This window comes from Lissotriton helveticus, chromosome 10 (assembly GCF_964261635.1).
Source record: "Lissotriton helveticus chromosome 10, aLisHel1.1, whole genome shotgun sequence".
Taxonomy (NCBI): domain Eukaryota; kingdom Metazoa; phylum Chordata; class Amphibia; order Caudata; family Salamandridae; genus Lissotriton; species Lissotriton helveticus.
Window position 1 is genome coordinate 654666599 of NC_136071.1, and position 19232 is coordinate 654685830.

General features: G+C 43.5%; 1 protein-coding gene across 4 annotated transcripts in view; it reads right to left on the reverse strand.

Annotated features, from left to right (window-relative positions):
* Positions 1-19232, reverse strand: part of LOC144784431 (multidrug resistance-associated protein 1-like) — a 1265484-nt gene that overhangs the window by 1116729 nt on the left and 129523 nt on the right. For 2 of the 4 annotated variants that reach the window (XM_078663182.1, XM_078663179.1), the window contains exon 1: positions 4620-4822. The exons of 1 other annotated variant lie outside the window; for it this stretch is intronic. In XM_078663182.1, the coding sequence (XP_078519308.1) occupies positions 4620-4808 (189 nt within the window). In that variant the 5' untranslated portion in view covers positions 4809-4822. Of the gene's footprint in view, positions 1-95; positions 695-4619; positions 4823-19232 lie in introns of those variants that run through there. One more of the 4 variants, XM_078663180.1, reaches the window with a different exon arrangement.

The following is a 19232-nucleotide window of genomic DNA, read 5'->3' on the forward strand; positions in this document are numbered from 1 at the left end:
ATGAAAAGAAAGAGAAAACGATATACCCCTAAACCAAAACATATATACAAACAAACGCGTATTTCTTATTTAAAATAAGGAAGGACAATACTTACCCATATTGCTGCAGAATCGTTCCCTCCGCAAATCCAGTTCATTTTGTCTTATGAACAGCAGCTCCGTGCGTGACAGCCAGGTCAGATAAGGCTGCCGCCTGCTCTTTATGGGCGGCACTGATGCCGGGCACAGGCACAGCCCATCACGGGAGGGAGGGTTTGCAGCTGCTGCCCTGCTGGGCCGGGAGGAAGGCTTACTGCCTCGCGCTACACCCCGTCCATCCTGGGGAAGCGCGGATAATGGACAGACGAGCCGACCTGTGGAGTATTCCCAGGCAAGGATGGAAAACAAGGTCCCCAAGTCAAGCTGGGCTCTCCTTAGCTTCCCGGTGGTCGCTTCCTCCTTCGTATTGTGTTCAAGAGGCGCGCGCCGCCGTTTCCTCCGAGCCCAGCGGGCTGCAGGGACATTAGCCGGGTTCAGCGGTGCCTGCAGTTCCGGGGGAGGCTGTGAACGTCGGGCGTTTAGTACCGGCTGCCTCGGAGGGTGCGGGGCAGCTCGCTTGCCAGCCGCCGCTCTGTTTAGGATGAACGGAGTTTCTCAATGTGCCAGGGACTCTGAGACAAATTTGGTGAGGCTCAGGTGTCATCGTCCGGCGCCCCCTGCTGTCCAACCTGTGCCTTGCGTCCTGCGTATAGACTACCACACCCTGGCACTGTCCCCCAGCTGTCAAAGCCGTGGTTCATGTTTCACCTTCTTTAACTTCCCTCAGACACGCGGTCTGGCGCCCTCTGCTGTCTCTCCTGCTATTCATCTCAAGTCATCAGTAATTTCCCTCGAATATCTGCCGCCATCCCCTGCTCGACAACCTGTGGCGCCTGCTGCGGCCTCTGTAACTTCAGCTGCAGTCAAAGACCTCACCCAGACCCGCCTCCTTCTAACCTGCGGCTCATTTAATGCCCGTTTCAACGTTACTCGTTACTCGGTCTGGCGCCCTCTACCGCTATCCAACTTGTACCTGACTTATGCTTGTTTTTTATTGCATTATATTTATATTTCGCGGACATTACCCAAATGCGCTATAGAGGTTTACAGTGCAGGTGGGCCAGCCAACACATTAACAGAGTGTCCCTGAGCCAAAGTCTGGCTGGGCTCTTCAAGCCCCTGCCCCAGCGATCTCTGACACTGTTTGCTATATAAATCATATAACAAATAATACACAAAATATGATAAACTCTATTCTATTCTGTGAGTCTTGTACAGCGCATTGCTTCTCGAATGCCTTTCAGTGCTAGAACAGTCATCATTGCTACCCGCTCGCAGAGATGTTTTAAGCCATGGACAAAGTGGGCCCTGGGCACCAGCCTTTCAGCACCGCCCCTGATAGAGCCAGCTCTGTTCTGCTGAGAGTCTTGCCCTGATGGCCTTGAATAGTTCTTAAACATATTGTTTTAAATACCATTGTCCTTTAATTTATTTTAATGTGGGTGATGTTTGAGAGGCTATTGCAGACATTTTGTAAAGAAATGTTTTGTTTATGATTCAATCAACACCCATAAAAAAGTTATTTTAGATCAAAACAGTACCTCACATATGAGAAATGGGAGGGTGCCACAGGGATTATTTGCCATAATATTAGTGAGCAGCTGCTGTGCTACAATAAACGTCGCCATCCTTGAATATTAGACATAAAAACATTTAGAATTTGGACCAGTGTGCCTGTACACTATCAGTGACCTGGCCAAGGACAGCATTAAAGAGCTGAAACTGGATCATAAATTTGGAGCTGTTCTGAACAGGGCCCCCCAAAATACACTTTGCCCTGAGCCCCCAAAATTCTTAAGATGGTGGTGCCAGCTCGCCAGCAAGAGTTACTTATTTTAAAGCCAGGTTTCAAGGCCTTACGAAAAGAAAGCCCGTTAGAAAGCTGGCATAGTTCAAGGGGGAGAGTGTTCCAAAGTTTGGGGGCCTGAGGTGAAAAAGAGCGGCCACTCCAACAAGATCTACTAAACTTAGGAACCTGTAGCAAGTGAGCTGAGGAAGATCTAAGTGACCTTCTGGAAATGTAAGGAGAAGTTAGGGACCTTAGCAAAGCGGGAGCTCCCTTATGGAGTGATCTAAGCAAAATGCATAAGGCCTTAAATTGAACCCACTGCTCCACTGGGAGCCAGTGAAGATCCTTGAAAGCCTTTTTTTGCGGATTGAGGTCTGGGGACATTCATCAGAAGCCGTTCGGCGGCATTCTGTGTAGTCTGTAACTTTTTTGTCACATATCGAGGTGACCCAAGGTACAGAAAATTGCCATAATCAAGTCAGGAGATAATGTGAGCCTCGACAATTAGTCTTCTGTCTAAGAAAGGGAAAATATTTAAGACCTTTCCTAGCAGTCTCCGAACACCAAAGCAATTGGCTGCAAGTTTTTTTTAGTTTGGTGCTCTATAGTAAGACTGAAGTCTAGCCACATTCCAAAGCTCTTTATCACCACTTTAGGACTGGGGAGTCTCTCCAATCAGGCGCAGGAGTTAGGACTTTCTTATTGAAGGTATTGCCAAATATTATAACCTCAGTTTTGTTTTCTTTGAGCTTCAATTTTCAGTTGGATATCACCAACTGGGTGTCATCGGCATAGGAGACCAGTGACAACCCAAAAGAGTGATCAATTTCAGCCAAGGGTTAGATACAAAGATTAAAAGAGTGGGGCTCAGGGAAGACCTTTGCGGCACCCCACAGCTCAGGAGAAGACTGTGAGACTACCAGTAATGATCAAGCACCCGGAATGTTCTATTCTTCAAGTAGGAAGAGAGCCAGTTCAAGGCATGACCGGCAACACCCACTTTTGATATCCTGTGGATAAGTGTGGCATGATCCACCATGTTGAAGGCCGCGCTTAGGTCTAATAGTATAGTGGCTGCCAACCCTCCTTTGTCCAGCAAGGATCTTAGTTCCTCCACCCCAGCCAGCAAAGGTGTTTCTGTGCTGTGTTGTGCTGTGCTGTAGCCTAAATCATATTTGGGTGGGGTTGGAGGATTTAGTTGGACTCAAGGAAGGTAAAGAGATGTTTGTTGACATGCTTCTCCAGGAGCTTCGAAGAACTTGGCAACAAACAGATTGGCCTATAGTAGATCAGGCAAAGAGGATCTAATGCCGACTTTTTGAAGAGGGGCTTTACCACCGTATTCTTCCATTGCAGAGGGATCTGACCACTGATATGGAAGAGATTCAGCAAATCCACCAGAGTGGGAGCAATGCTGTTGAACCCTTGATGCAGGATATGAAGGGGAGCAGGGTCCAGAATGGGACCTGATTTTAATGCTTTTAGGAAGTCTCTGACAAGACTTATGGTGAGGTTGGCAAAGGCTGAGAGAATCCCTAAGACTGCGCATGATGGGTCTCACTTTCAGTGGGCTCCTCAATGACTGGACCATCAGAAAAAGAAGAATAGATGACCACTATCTTTTTATGGAAGAAGAGAGCCAGGTCATTGCTACACTGCACTTAGGCTTCTAACGCAGAGCCAACAGACTTAGGCTCTGTGATGTCCTTAAGGCTCTTGAAGATTTCCTTGGGGGAATTGGCGGATTGCTGAATTTTGGTGGAAAAGGAAGTGGATTGAGAAACTTTAATCTCCGCTCGATAGCACTTAATTGCACTCCTGTGCTTAGCTTTGCTAACTTCATCAAAGGACTTTCTCCAACATCTTTCCAGACGTTTGAAGTCCTTTTTCAAAGCAAGTAGAATAGCATTTAACATTGTGGATTTTTTTCCTGCTGGATAGTCTTATACCACCTTGCAGGTAAAACATGTCCAATGAATTTGTAACCCACTCACTGAAACTGCAAGTGGAAGAACTGACATTTTCTGTCAGCTCAGGACTTATTGTCTGCAGGACAACTGACCAGTCCTCCAAATTTACCTTAGAACAACGTTGTTGCATCCATCTGACCGGAGGTACCACGGTGGGGGAAGAGAGGACAGATCAAATCAATGGAAGCAAAAAATGGTCTGACCGTGTTAAAGGGATAGGGCTCAGCACCTGAAGATTAGTAGATATTACTAAATACTAAGTCAATGGGGTGACCATTTTTATGAGTGTGCCATTTCTACTAGTTGCAGAAACTGTAGAGACGCAAGGTCTTGAAGCAGGTTAATAGAGGTAGCATTATTGGGATCATCCAGGTGTAAGTTAAAATCACCAAGTACGGTGAAAGTAGCGCTATTTACAGCTAAACCCACAACCTTGTTGGGGAGAGCCCGCAGGAAATAGGCCCGGCAGTTGTACATTAGAACATCAGAAAAAGTTAAAGTAGGACTGATTGTCAGAGTACAGAGATTCTCAATCTGGAGGGGAGAAAATGTGCCCTCTAAAATTGCCCTGTAAATAATGGCAATCCCACCCCCTCTTTTTCTTGACCAGTCTCGCCTAGTGATACAGTACCCAGGAGGTAATGCTTGGACTTCATCGGGAGGCGAGCTATCGTGTAGACAAGTCTCAGTGAGGAAAAGTACATCAGGTGCTGATTCCATTAAAAGACAACAAATATTTACTTTGTGAGCGGCAATAGAATGGCAATTGAACACAAACATACCCCAAGCTGTGAATGTAGAGATGACCAGATCGTACAGAACTGTGCGGCGCGCACACTACTCCAAATCCCTCGCCATCTCTCGGTAAAGACCAGTCTGAGGAGCCTCCACTGGCTTCCGGTGAGACGAAGAATTGAGTTCAAGACCCTCTGTATCACCCACCGAGCATATTGGAAAACCGGAGCTGCCATCAATCATTCCTTGATCACTGCATATAGCCCCATCAGACACCTCAGATCATCATCCTCTCTTCTGGTGACGGTACCTAGGATTAAGAGAGCCAGACACGGAGGCCGGTCCTTTTCGTACAACGCAACAAGGCTCTGGAACTCCCTTCCCCACCACCTGCGCGTAGAACCTAATCTCCTTTCCTTCCGTAAGCATCTAAAACCCCTGCTCTTCTCACAAATTGAATAATCCTGACCTCCGACCCCCACTATGCACAAGTCCACAGCGCTAGGACGCCTCAGGGTAGCTATCGCGCTTTACAAATGTTCTCTTCATTTCATTCAGTTCTTCATTTCACATGAGGCTGATTTAGGTCATGCTGGGGCTGAAAGCAACAACTATCACAGGCTAGTAAAAGATGGTTAGGGTTGATCAAATGAAGACAGGAGTCAGCGGCAGAGGTTTGAAGTGCATACAGTTGACTAGCAGTGTAATATGGGAAACATCCATCACAACGCAAATTTTACGACGCACTACCATTACAACGCAGGATTTTCAACGCAAGTGATTACAACAACTTGTGCTGGAGGGCGCTGTAGGATAGGGAATAGTTTAATTTACTATCCAAAACTATCCCATCTATCCACGGGGACTGGAGTTGGAATAGTAAATTAAACTATTCCACTATCCAGCGCCCCCCAACGCAAGTCGTTGTAACGACTTGTGTTGTAAAACCTGCGTTGTAAAGGCATGCGTGGAAAAAGCATGCGTTGTGATGACATACATCCGTGTAATATACCTTACTTTGATTGGAATGAGCAGAGTCCCTGGCCCCTTGTCCCAGAAGAGCGATGATGGGCTTGCCTTTGGTGCACCAACGGTGTGTCCGCGCTGCATCGTTCACTTATGGAGGGCCAGCAGGAACACTAGTGCGCGTAAGAAATCAAAGTGTCCAAAAAGCACATAAAGTGCACATGCATGTAACAATTCCCCCTTGTCGCTGTGCAGTCCCCAACAGGTGTGGGAAGATTTCTAGCAACCAAGAACTAAAAAAAGATCACAAGTATCACAGTTATTCTTGAAAAGGTATCTAAAACAGTCTTAAACAATCACAATCAGCCCTGGTATGCTACCTTTTCTGACCTCGCATCCACGCTGTGTCCTTCAATTATTGCGGACCAGTCGGAACACAAGTGCGCATCAGAATCAAAATGGTGGCAGAAAAGTATCCAAAAACCGCATAAAATGTGTATGCATATAAAAATTCCCCCTTGTCACTGTGCAGCTCCCAACAGTTATAGAAATATTTCCAGCAGCCAACAATTAAAAAAAGATCACAAGTATCACAGTTTAAAAAAAAAGGTATCTAAAAACATTCTAAAACAATCTCAATCTCCCCCGGTATGCTACCTGTTCTGAAAGCACGCCATCGCTGCATTCGACTAGCCAAAACACTAGTGAACTGCAAAACCAAAATGGTGGCAGAAAAGTGTCCAAAAAGTGCATAAAGTGCGCGTGGATTTAAAAATCCCCCCTTGTCACTGTGCAGCTCCCAACAGTTATGAGAAGATTTTCAGCAGCCAACAATTTTAAAATAGAGCACAGATATCAATTTTTTAAAGGTATCTACAAACAGCCTAAACAATCTCGTTCACGTCCAGTAAGCTACTTGTTCTCTCTCAAAATTAAAAAAAACCCAGTATATTTCTTTAACTTGTGGGAACGTTGACATTAATATGTCACATTGTAACATTGAACTGAGAAATACATATTAAAAGTAATTGTTCTGAAACATGAACATTTAGTGAACAAAGACGCAGGGCAGTTGTCAAGTAAACCCCGTACCTGGCCCAGATTATTATAGCGCAACATTATAGTCTATTAAATAAAACATAACAGGTCTGTGTTCAACTGGTATTTTGAACTCACATTTTGAAAGTGCTTTCAGCGATAAGAAAGAAAAAAGAGGTTTGGTGAAATACAATATATACCTAAGATCACACAATTTAAGAGGGTAAACTGCAACTTGTTCATGCTTTCAAAGTTTCTGGTCTCGCTTTGTACAAATTAGCTAATAAATGGGTAATGCCTTTAACTTTTTTATAAAGGGCAAACTCGACCCAGGGGTGGAACGCAGGCCCCAGTGGTGCGGGGGGGGGGGCACTTCAAGGGGGCCCCTGTGTAGCCACAAGCCTATGAATACCTCTAGTTGTAGGAGACTCAGGAGCCACTCAGCACATTTATAAGGAGGCCCCTTCATTTTGTGTTACACAACTGACTCAACCTGTAGATATTTTAGCGTTTTACGTGCGCACCAATTACATTACACAAGGTTACATTATTTTTTTAAGGCACAGCAGATTGAGTGATTTGCCCTGAATCACAGGATGTTGAGCCTATGTTGAGACTCAAACCTGGCTCCCCAGTTCCAAAGTCGGCAGCTCTGTTCTTAAGGCCACACCCTGAGCAGAAGGAGGGAGGGAGGCAGAAGCCACTTGAAGCTTTGCTCGTTATGGGCTTGGGGTTCCATCAGCATATTCGAGCTGAGCCAGAACCAGTATTCAGGCTCGAGCCTGGCTCGAGCTTTTAGTGGCTTACCCACCCCTACTTTACAGTACACATGTATTGTTACATTGATAGTTACAGAGGATTCATAATCACCAAACATAGTTACATAAAGTCAAGAATTACAAAATGGTAAATAATTACAGAGGGGAAAAAACTAAATTAATACAGTCCGGTGACAGCTTCTGGCTAATCTGAGGCTCATGTCACGTCCTTTTTAACTTCACTCAGACACTGCGCACAGTACCCCCTGCCGTCCAATCCATGGCTCACGTTATGCCCTTTTTAACTTCCCCCAGACACTTGGGCTGACGCCCCCCGCTGTCCAACCTACTATGCATCGATCTCACATCATCTGTAACTTCACTTAAACATCCGGTCCGCCAATCCCTGTTGTTCAACCTGGGCTTATGTCACATCCTCTGTAACTTCAACTTCACTCAAAGCTTTCACGTAGACACGCCCACGGTCTAACCCGAAACTCATATAATGTCCTCTCCACCCGGTCCCTCCCCTCTACTGTCCAAATTGCACCTGATATACGTTTATATTTTTTTATTAAATTTGTGTATATAGTGAGTGCATTTCCCCAAGGACAGTACAGGTTGTCGAGACAACAAACTAACAAGGACGAACCAAGCCGGAAGCGAGCCAACTCTTTGAGACCGTGCACAAACCAAGTCCTGAAAAGGTTTGCTTATCTTGGCCTGCCACTTCCTCTGCCTAATTTATTGACTAGAAGAGTGATTCTTAACCTTTTGACTTCTGTGGAGCCCTCTTAATCATTGCTGGAATCCCCCCCCTCTAAATCATTATTGGAATCCACAGACTCTCACTTAGTCTGTACAGGTACCCCGGGACTCCCAGCAACAATTCGATTTAAATGATTTGAACCTCAAAACAATACATAAAAATACAGAAACGCGCGTTTATCAAACAAATACACAAATATCTAAATATTTTATTTCATTCAGTATCAAGAAAGGTTGAAGCTTTTCTAAATTCATTTGAGGGAGCCCATGGTCCATACTATATTCTCTTTGATGCTCTTCCACTTTTCCCACAAATAAGTCTTCGGATACCAAATTAATTTTTAACCTTAACTTTCAAATTCCTTCCTATTAACATGAATTTCCAATTTGCATTTTTCTTCTTTATTTATAAATACTTTATTAATCTGATAATATGATAAAAAAATTTCTATGGAGTTCCAGGCACTCTGAGTAGTTGTCACGGTGACTCACGGACCACTAGGGGTGCCTGGACCACAAGTTAAGAACCGTTGGACTAAAAGATAAAGCAAAATTGATGAGGCAGTCTCATGCCTCACCACTGTTTATCTAATTTGCAGAAACATTATAACTTGGCAATTCTGCTCCTGATCGCTGCCTTGCTGCTAGGACCCTGGTTCCTTTATGGTTGTTTCTGGATTGCTTCCCTGCTTATGCTCCTGCCTTTATCCAGCAATTGTGGAATTCAATTTATATATTTGCATTGTCTTTGTTTACATATGTTTTTCTTTTTTACCACATTTCAAATTTTGCTGTTAAACACTGCGTATTCTGTTACTTTTTATGTAAAACAGGTGTTCTTTGCACTGGACTGTGTCTGAGGCTTTGGCTCTTAAATATCTCTAGATGTAGGGTTAAGACCACTTTCATAGGGCCTGGATAATGTTTCTCTACTGATTTCCAGCATGTGTTTTAATGTTTAGTTTAGAAAAACACACAAGATGATGGACGAAATGTTGCACAATGGCAAAACATTCACCCCCAGTCACAGATCTGGGTTTAATCCATCGTTATTTTACTCACCAAGCCACCCCAGTTCAGACATGGCCATATGCGAATCAGTCTTGACCCTGTGCCTCATGGGAACAGTCCAGACCGAACTGCCAAGCCATGTCTTCCCTGGACCGGAATCAGGCATCCTAGGACCAGTTTCTGGCTATCAGCCGTCTTCAGCCAGGATAGCTTAACTCCAGTGGCGTAGTGAGCACGGGACCCAAATCTGGGCATACCCTTACCACATGGGGTGAACAGAAAAGCATACAAGATGATGGACGGAATGTTGCACAATGGCAAAACATTCACCCCCAGTCACAGATCTGGGTTCAATCCATCGTTATTTTGCTCACAAACCCACCCCAGTTTAGACATGGCCATATGCAAATCAGTCATGACCCTGTGCCTCATGGTAACAGTCCATACCGAACTGCCAAGCCATGTCTTCCCTGGACCGGAATCAAGCATCCTAGGACCGGTTTCTGGCTATCAGCAGTCTTCAGCCAGGATAGCTTGACTCCAGTGGCATAGTGAGCACGAGACCCACGTCCGGGCATACCCTTCCCACATAGGGTGAACAGAAAAACACACAATATGATGGACGGAATGTTGCACAATGGTAAAACATTCACCCCCAGTCACAGATCTGGGTTTAATCCATCGTTATTTTGCTCACCAAACCACCCCAGATCTTTTGACTGGGGGAGAATGTTTGCATTGTCAGCATTCCGTCCATCATTTTTTTGCTGTAACACTTTTTGCGCTAAGTGGAATGGGTGTATGACATTGTTCTGCATTCTGTCCATCAATTGTTGTTTTTGCATTTGTCCCCCCGAGTGGGACGGGTATGCTCAGACGTGAGTCCCGTGCTCTCCATGCCACTGGAATCAAGCTATCCTGGCTGATGAGGACTGACAGCCCGAAACCGGTCCTAGGATGCTTGTTTCCAGTCCAGGGAGGACCTGACTTGGCAGTTCGGGCTGGACTGTTCCCATGGGGCACAGGGTCAAGACTGATTTGCATATGGCTGGGTTCAAACTGGAATGGCATGGTGAGCAAAAAAACGATGGATTTAGGCCCAGATCTCTGTACTGGGGTGAATGTATGACTTTGTTCTGCATTCTGTCCATCAATTGTTGTTATTTTTAGTTTAGTTATCTCTCAAATTAAGTTACAGCAAATTGTGATAGCAATGAATCAACAACAAGAAATTCTTTCCAAACTCTATTTTGTCTGAACAATAAACAGAAGCAACCAGCAGCTGACTAAGGTTTCGCACATCCACTTCGTCTGTTTCAAAATTATTAGGCGGTGCGGCTACTCTCACCATCCGCTGCCAAGGATGTATATCAGACCAATGGTTGTGTAAGAGCAGAGAGGCGCACACAGTGAAGTCAATAGTATACGGAAGTCCAAAAAGAATTGTAGGTCTTCGGTTCTTATTTGTAAAAGTTTTCTTTATTTTCATGTACAGCGGCACAGCCAACGCGTTTCATTCCCATTCGTGCCTTGGGAATTTCATCAGGGCTGCAAAAATACATTGACATATATAAGTATTTATCAGATATTAAAAAGACGTTTGCCCAAAGGGGGCACCAGTCCAAGTCAAATTGCATCAACGTGCGCACCCATAGATCCAGATACATTAGCCGAGTTATACAATTACTAGGTGTCAATCTCAAATTTTAAAAAATTACCTCATGACAGCATATACCCCCTCACCGGTACTATGCAGTCACAACGCAAGTCCAAGCAAAAAGTGCTTGGTCCTGATTAAAAACACCATGCCATGCCTATTGGAGAATTAGGCACCGAGATGTGCAAGTGTTCGGGTCGTACAGACCCTTGAAGAAGAGAGAAAGAAAGACGGGTTGTGATTCAGATGTCCTTGTTCCCAGTGTGAAGAAGTAAATAAAGAACATAGTGAGAGAAAGTGATCCGACATAGTGAGAGAAAGTGATCCGACTACCCTGTGCTCATGCTTGAAATCCAACAGTTTGTGAGATTGAAAACCAAGGAAAAGGAGGAAGTTCCCTAGTGAAAAGGTCCAAAGTCAACAGGTCAAAAAGACCCTGAGATGTATGAGGAGATGGTTGAGAGAATATTACCGCTCACCATGTTTTAGACAGTCTAGTCTGTGCGGTTACTCTCGATATCGTGCTTCTTCAAGAACAGTTTGAAGGGCAGTCACAGTGGGTCACAATGTGTACCTATAATAAAAATATAGTACGAGGGTTCGTAAGCACAATATTGTTTACAGATTTGATGTTTCTTATGGGAACAACGAGTTCCTGTTTATAATGATGGAAGAAAGGGGAACATCAAGGAAGGAGAGCTAAGTTAAATATGATCTAAGGTAGTTACAACGCAGAATAATATAAGGGGTTGTAGGGGTCTAAGGTGTTGAACTACCTTGTATACCATAAGATGACTTTTATTAATGTAGGTAGTGAAAGATAACCAGCAAGACGATTGAAGTGACCCCCTTTTTGAGAGAATATATCTAAGTTGAAGGTATATAGTACCTGCAGAATGCTTAATGTTGAAATCCAAGTGGAATGAAGGTCCAAGTTTCCACGAAATATCAGGTCGCTGTCACTATGATAGGTCAATAAAAGTAACAAATCCGGACCCCTGTATGTAGGAGGTTGAGTGGATAGGTGAGAATTGGTCCTATATATATATATATGTTAAAAAACATATTCTTATAATCATAGTCCTACATATAAAGAGAGAAAATCTTCACATTTAGATTGATGTCATAGACCAGTACAAATCTTTTGGTCCCATTTGATGTCCCCATTTATAATAACCAGTTGTGAGCCCCCTTCTGTTGATTGTGTCAAGTGGCAGAATCACGGGGTAGTTTGTAGATAGGCATAATAGTGACTGTGCTCCTTTGTTGGGCAGCATGTAGATCACTAGAGCCAACATACAAAAAATGACAATTTCCTGTTATTATACATCAAACAGCGCTGTTTCAGGAGCATAAGGCAATTTAAAACGACATATTTTTAGAGATTGAAAACAACGATATACTACTAATGACTGCCATATGCCAGTTCTATGTATGTTGGTAGGTTAACCCTCGATCCCGCCCTAATATACTATTTCCCCTAGTGACTACAAATGCACCTAGTGTAAAAAGGTGTACCTCGGGGGAACTCCAGAGGGGAAAGGGAGTCTAAGTGCCCAACGAAGTCTCCGGCTTCAAAAGGGGTCCGCAGAAGCGTAGTAACGCCACGGTGCCTGCAAGTAATCAGAATTGTCAAGATCTGCAGCCGATTCTGAGCCAGCCCTCAGACGTCCATTAAGTTAAGTTCAGCGATGCTCGGTAGTCTCGCTTACCTTCGGTATGGCCCCCGTTCTCCGCTGCTCCTCCTCCTGGAATTTTGGACGCACCAAAACTTCGTAGCGCGCCGTGTTTTAAAGCAGAGAGAGTCGTCACTAGACGAAAGTCACGTGACGCCGGGATCAGCCCCTATCATGGAGGGTGGAATGTCCATTCTAATGTAGCGGCCATCTTAGAGTGAGGCCGGTGAAACGATTTAAGTTATAGTATAAAGCCGGCAAGGCGATTTCAATTATGATACCGTATAATGGTCCAATAAATATGAAAATCCTGGCTATTTTCCACTAGTGTTAATTAATAGAGACAGGGTTAGTGTCCGAAATATACGGTGTTACAATAACGAATGACAACCCAGGTGATACCCGACTGAAGGTCAATTATTTAAGAGAATCAGTCATATAACGCATATTATTTTCGGTTGCCATGTTACGAAGCGAGGTGCATCGTCACAGTGTAATGGTCATATGTTGACGAGATAGGCCCCTGTCATAGATGCCAAAATATCTGTTCTGATTCGGCAGCCATATTAGAGTGGTGCCGGCGAGGCGATTTTTTGATTGTGGTATAGTGCCGACGGGGCGAATTTAGTTGTATTGTGAAGTAATGCTCCAGCACACTGGTCAAATAGGTCGCAATAATCCGTGATTCAAAATGATCGCTTTAGTAGATTGGGCAGATGTGGGAGTCTAGGCTCTTTATCGCCAGTACAACAAATGGGTCAATGTTGAAAGTATATGGTGTCACTATAATAATTGACAACCAAGGTAATATCTGACTAATAGCTAGTTATTTAAGAGGATCAGTCAAGTATAGTGGTATATATTATTTTCGGTTGTGGTAAATATGTAAAAATAATGGAAAGTAAGGAAGGCGCATCCAGCCCTACTATCACCAGACTGAAGCGTAAACAGAGGATTGTGGTTCCCAGATAAGATAGATATAATGAAATATCATGCCATACAAGGTTTCAAAGTGTTGAGGTAACCCCAATAGAGAGTGCAGTGGAGAGTAGGCGGTCAAGTATATCTTAGAACCAGTTACCAAGTTTTATAAAAGATGTTACACAGGCACTGCAATGTTGCAGGAGAAATGGGTAATGCACCATAAGGCAATATTATACAAAATTATAAAAGTGCTCTACACAAAGATTTACAACATGTATAAGTAATCACATATTGTTAAGCAAGAGATTGTAGCTTCAAAGGAGAGAATAGGTGATATACCTGTGGAGAAATAGAAAAGTGTTACAGCAATTTGTTTCTTACAGAGTAACATAACATCCTTCCATTTGTTCAGCCTGGTTGAATTAGCGTCTCCTTTGTTTTGAAGGAAGCAAGGTTCCTGATTGCAAATACAGGTTAGGAATAGGGGAGATTTATTATACTGAGGGAGAGGTTACATCAAAAAATAGTGAAGTTCTTTATCCGTATTATGTCCCCTTTGTGTCGCTCGCAAACGGCAAATCCATTTGGCTTCCCTCTGTCTAACAGTTAGCTCCCGGTCACCCCCTCTTTTATCCAATGGTATGTGATCAATTCCATGGAACCAAAATGAGGTATCATTTAGATGTTTCTCATCATAGTGTGAGCTTACAGGGTAGCGTTTATCTTTGTTGATGATAGCCCTTCTGTGCTCTTGGATTCTAGATTTCAGAGGGCGGATGGTGCTCCCCACATAAATGATGTTACAACTACATCCTAAGACGTAGATTACGTGAGTCGTGTTACAATTGATGAAGCTATTGATCTTATAGTTTTTCGAGGTGTTGTAACTAAAATTCGTCTTTTTGTTTAGGCCTGAGTCGCAAACAATACATGACCCACATGTATAAAAACCCGAGGGTTTAGATGGAAACCATGACTCGCGTGGGGTGGTTACGTAACTCTGGCATAGATCATCCCTGAGAGACCTTCCTTTCCTGTACGAAATGAGTGGTCTATTAGGTATTTGGTCCCGTAGCCCGGAGGCACTTTGCAGTATGTCCCAATGTTTCCTCAATACATTGTGGATTTGGTTGCTGTTGGAATTGTATTGAGTTGTAAAGGTAATACTGCGATCAGTTTCTCTGTGTTGTCTTGCATTAGGTGTAGAGTTTAAAGTATCTTCCCTACGAAGGTTCCTCGCCTTTTGTATTGCTGTATCCACAATCCTCTGTTTGTAGCCTCTTTTAAGGAACCTGTTTTTTGCACTGGCCAGATTTTGGGTATAGGTATGTTCCTCGCTACAGTTTCTACGTAGTCTCACCATCTCGCCGTATGGTATGTTTTCCACTACAGCGCGAGGGTGAGCACTATCTGCATGCAGTACTGAATTGCATGAGGTCTCTTTCCTGTATAATTTACTGTGTACCACCCCCTCTGTTACGTAAAAACAGATGTCTAGAAAATTGATAGTTTCCTTGCTGTGTGTCATGGTCAATTTTACGTTATGTTTATTGCTGTTGAGGTATGCATGGAACTGTAGTAGAGATTCGACCGAGCCAGACCACAATACGATGATATCGTCGATGTACCTCCCCCAGAACACAATGTGTTCGGTCCAGGGGGAGGCACATTTGTTCCAGGCATGCACCTTCTCAAAATGACCCATGAAAAGACAAGCGTACGATGGTGCTGCCTTTGAACCCATGGCGGTGCCACGGGTCTGGTGATACCAGGCGGAATCGTGTAGGAAGTAATTGTTGCTGAGAATGATATTTGTCATATCCAATAACATGTTATTGAAATCATGCTTATCAGCTGGTTCCCTGTCCAAAAAAGATTGCAGTGCCTCCATGCCCATGTCTCTGTGGATACAAGTGTATAAACTTTCAACGTCAAATGTGACGAAGGAAAGTTCATCTGACCACTGAAAATTGTTTAGTTTTGCTAAGATGTCCTTACTGTCTTTGACATAGGATGGAAGATTTGTTACATATTTCTGTAAGTGGAGATCCACGAACTCTGAAATTTTCTCCGTGGGGGACCCAATTCCAGAGATGATTGGACGTCCTGGTGGAAAAGCCCCCCCCTTGTGGACTTTGGGCAGGATATATATACATGGAAATCGTGGTTTGTTTACCCTAAGGTATTTTAGTTCATCTTCTGATAGAAGGCCCGTTTCTTTCCATTCTAGCAATTTAGCTGTTATCATGCCAGTTACTTCATTGATAGGATTGTGAGGGATGCGTTTGTAGCAACTCGTGTCACTGAGTTGGCGATCAATTTCAGACATGTAGTCACAAAGATTCATAACCACAACATTCCCGCCCTTATCTGCCTCTTTAATGACAATTGTTTTGTCTGCCTTGAGTCTTTCCAAGGCCTGTCGTTGTTTGGCGGAAATGTTGTGATTAGGAATGGTAGAGAGTACTCCGGTGTCTTCAAGTTTGTACAAGTCTGTAGACACCTTTTCATAGAAAGTATCAATGCTGGGATGGTAATTAAAAGTAGGAGTGAACGTGGATCTGCATTTGAGGTGACTTTCCATACTGTAATCTTGCTCTATTGCCAGATTCCTTAACATGGTGGACATGTCTTGTTCCTGATCTTCATCTAGGTTGTATAGCAGTAGGGTTGTGCGAATGTCTGCCACTGTGTGTGGTACTGGAGGGGTAACCTCTCTCTGCGTTGGGACCCTAGGTGTTTGACGTGAAAAGAAATCTTTTAGTTTTAACAATCTGACAAATTTAAAAAGATCAATATGTACATCGGTCATATCTCCATGTTGTGCTGGGCAGAAACTGAGACCCTTACTCAGGACAGCCAGTTCGTATTCATCAAGTGTTTTATTAGACAGGTTAACAATCTTTAAGTCATCAGTACATTCTGGTACACATATTTCATGGATGGGAATAGGCAGAGCTGTTATTTCTGTTTGGCTCCCATCCCTGTCTTGGGTATTGCTCCTGTTTCTGTACCTGGCCTTTGCCCGCCTTCCGCCCCTCCTTGTCTTTGTATAGCCCTTTGGGGTTTGGGTTGGTCCTTTTTTTGTTGTAGGCGGCTGCTTGTCCGTATTTTGGCTAGCTCCTTCTGGAAAGAAGAAGCACCTTCTTCTAAAGGGAGGTCTATTGTTGAGTTAGACCTGGTACTGTTCACTGAGGTGGTAGATGCCCCACTCTCAGAACGCGCTTCCTCGCTTATTTCCCTTTCTTCGCGCACCCTCTTTCTTTCTTCTGCCCCTTGGACTTGATCAAATTTCTTGGCGAACGTATAAATTCGCCCGTCTCTATAGTCCCTGTCATCTCGCCTGATTTTTTTCACTTTTATAATTTTGTATAATATTGCCTTATGGTGCATTACCCATTTCTCCTGCAACATTGCAGTGCCTGTGTAACATCTTTTATAAAACTTGGTAACTGGTTCTAAGATATACTTGACCGCCTACTCTCCACTGCACTCTCTATTGGGGTTACCTCAACACTTTGAAACCTTGTATGGCATGATATTTCATTATATCTATCTTATCTGGGAACCACAATCCTCTGTTTACGCTTCAGTCTGGTGATAGTAGGGCTGGATGCGCCTTCCTTACTTTCCATTATTTTTACATATTTACCACAACCGAAAATAATATATACCACTATACTTGACTGATCCTCTTAAATAACTAGCTATTAGTCAGATATTACCTTGGTTGTCAATTATTATAGTGACACCATATACTTTCAACATTGACCCATTTGTTGTACTGGCGATAAAGAGCCTAGACTCCCACATCTGCCCAATCTACTAAAGCGATCATTTTGAATCACGGATTATTGCGACCTATTTGACCAGTGTGCTGGAGCATTACTTCACAATACAACTAAATTCGCCCCGTCGGCACTATACCACAATCAAAAAATCGCCTCGCCGGCACCACTCTAATATGGCTGCCGAATCAGAACAGATATTTTGGCATCTATGACAGGGGCCTATCTCGTCAACATATGACCATTACACTGTGACGATGCACCTCGCTTCGTAACATGGCAACCGAAAATAATATGCGTTATATGACTGATTCTCTTAAATAATTGACCTTCAGTCGGGTATCACCTGGGTTGTCATTCGTTATTGTAACACCGTATATTTCGGACACTAACCCTGTCTCTATTAATTAACACTAGTGGAAAATAGCCAGGATTTTCATATTTATTGGACCATTATACGGTATCATAATTGAAATCGCCTTGCCGGCTTTATACTATAACTTAAATCGTTTCACCGGCCTCACTCTAAGATGGCCGCTACATTAGAATGGACATTCCACCCTCCATGATAGGGGCTGATCCCGGCGTCACGTGACTTTCGTCTAGTGACGACTCTCTCTGCTTTAAAACACGGCGCGCTACGAAGTTTTGGTGCGTCCAAAATTCCAGGAGGAGGAGCAGCGGAGAACGGGGGCCATACCGAAGGTAAGCGAGACTACCGAGCATCGCTGAACTTAACTTAATGGACGTCTGAGGGCTGGCTCAGAATCGGCTGCAGATCTTGACAATTCTGATTACTTGCAGGCACCGTGGCGTTACTACGCTTCTGCGGACCCCTTTTGAAGCCGGAGACTTCGTTGGGCACTTAGACTCCCTTTCCCCTCTGGAGTTCCCCCGAGGTACACCTTTTTACACTAGGTGCATTTGTAGTCACTAGGGGAAATAGTATATTAGGGCGGGATCGAGGGTTAACCTACCAACATACATAGAACTGGCATATGGCAGTCATTAGTAGTATATCGTTGTTTTCAATCTCTAAAAATATGTCGTTTTAAATTGCCTTATGCTCCTGAAACAGCGCTGTTTGATGTATAATAACAGGAAATTGTCATTTTTTGTATGTTGGCTCTAGCGATCTACATGCTGCCCAACAAAGGAGCACAGTCACTATTATGCCTATCTACAAACTACCCCGTGATTCTGCCACTTGACACAATCAACAGAAGGGGGCTCACAACTGGTTATTATAAATGGGGACATCAAATGGGACCAAAAGATTTGTACTGGTCTATGACATCAATCTAAATGTGAAGATTTTCTCTCTTTATATGTAGGACTATGATTATAAGAATATGTTTTTTAACATATATATATATATAGGACCAATTCTCACCTATCCACTCAACCTCCTACATACAGGGGTCCGGATTTGTTACTTTTATTGACCTATCATAGTGACAGCGACCTGATATTTCGTGGAAACTTGGACCTTCATTCCACTTGGATTTCAACATTAAGCATTCTGCAGGTACTATATACCTTCAACTTAGATATATTCTCTCAAAAAGGGGGTCACTTCAATCGTCTTGCTGGTTATCTTTCACTACCTACATTAATAAAAGTCATCTTATGGTATACAAGGTAGTTCAACACCTTAGACCCCTACAACCCCTTATATTATTCTGCGTTGTAACTACCTTAGATCATATTTAACTTAGCTCTCCTTCCTTGATGTTCCCCTTTCTTCCATCATTATAAACAGGAACTCGTTGTTCCCATAAGAAACATCAAATCTGTAAACAATATTGTGCTTACGAACCCTCGTACTATATTTTTATTATAGGTACACATTGTGACCCACTGTGACTGCCCTTCAAACTGTTCTTGAAGAAGCACGATATCGAGAGTAACCGCACAGACTAGACTGTCTAAAACATGGTGAGCGGTAATATTCTCTCAACCATCTCCTCATACATCTCAGGGTCTTTTTGACCTGTTGACTTTGGACCTTTTCACTAGGGAACTTCCTCCTTTTCCTTGGTTTTCAATCTCACAAACTGTTGGATTTCAAGCA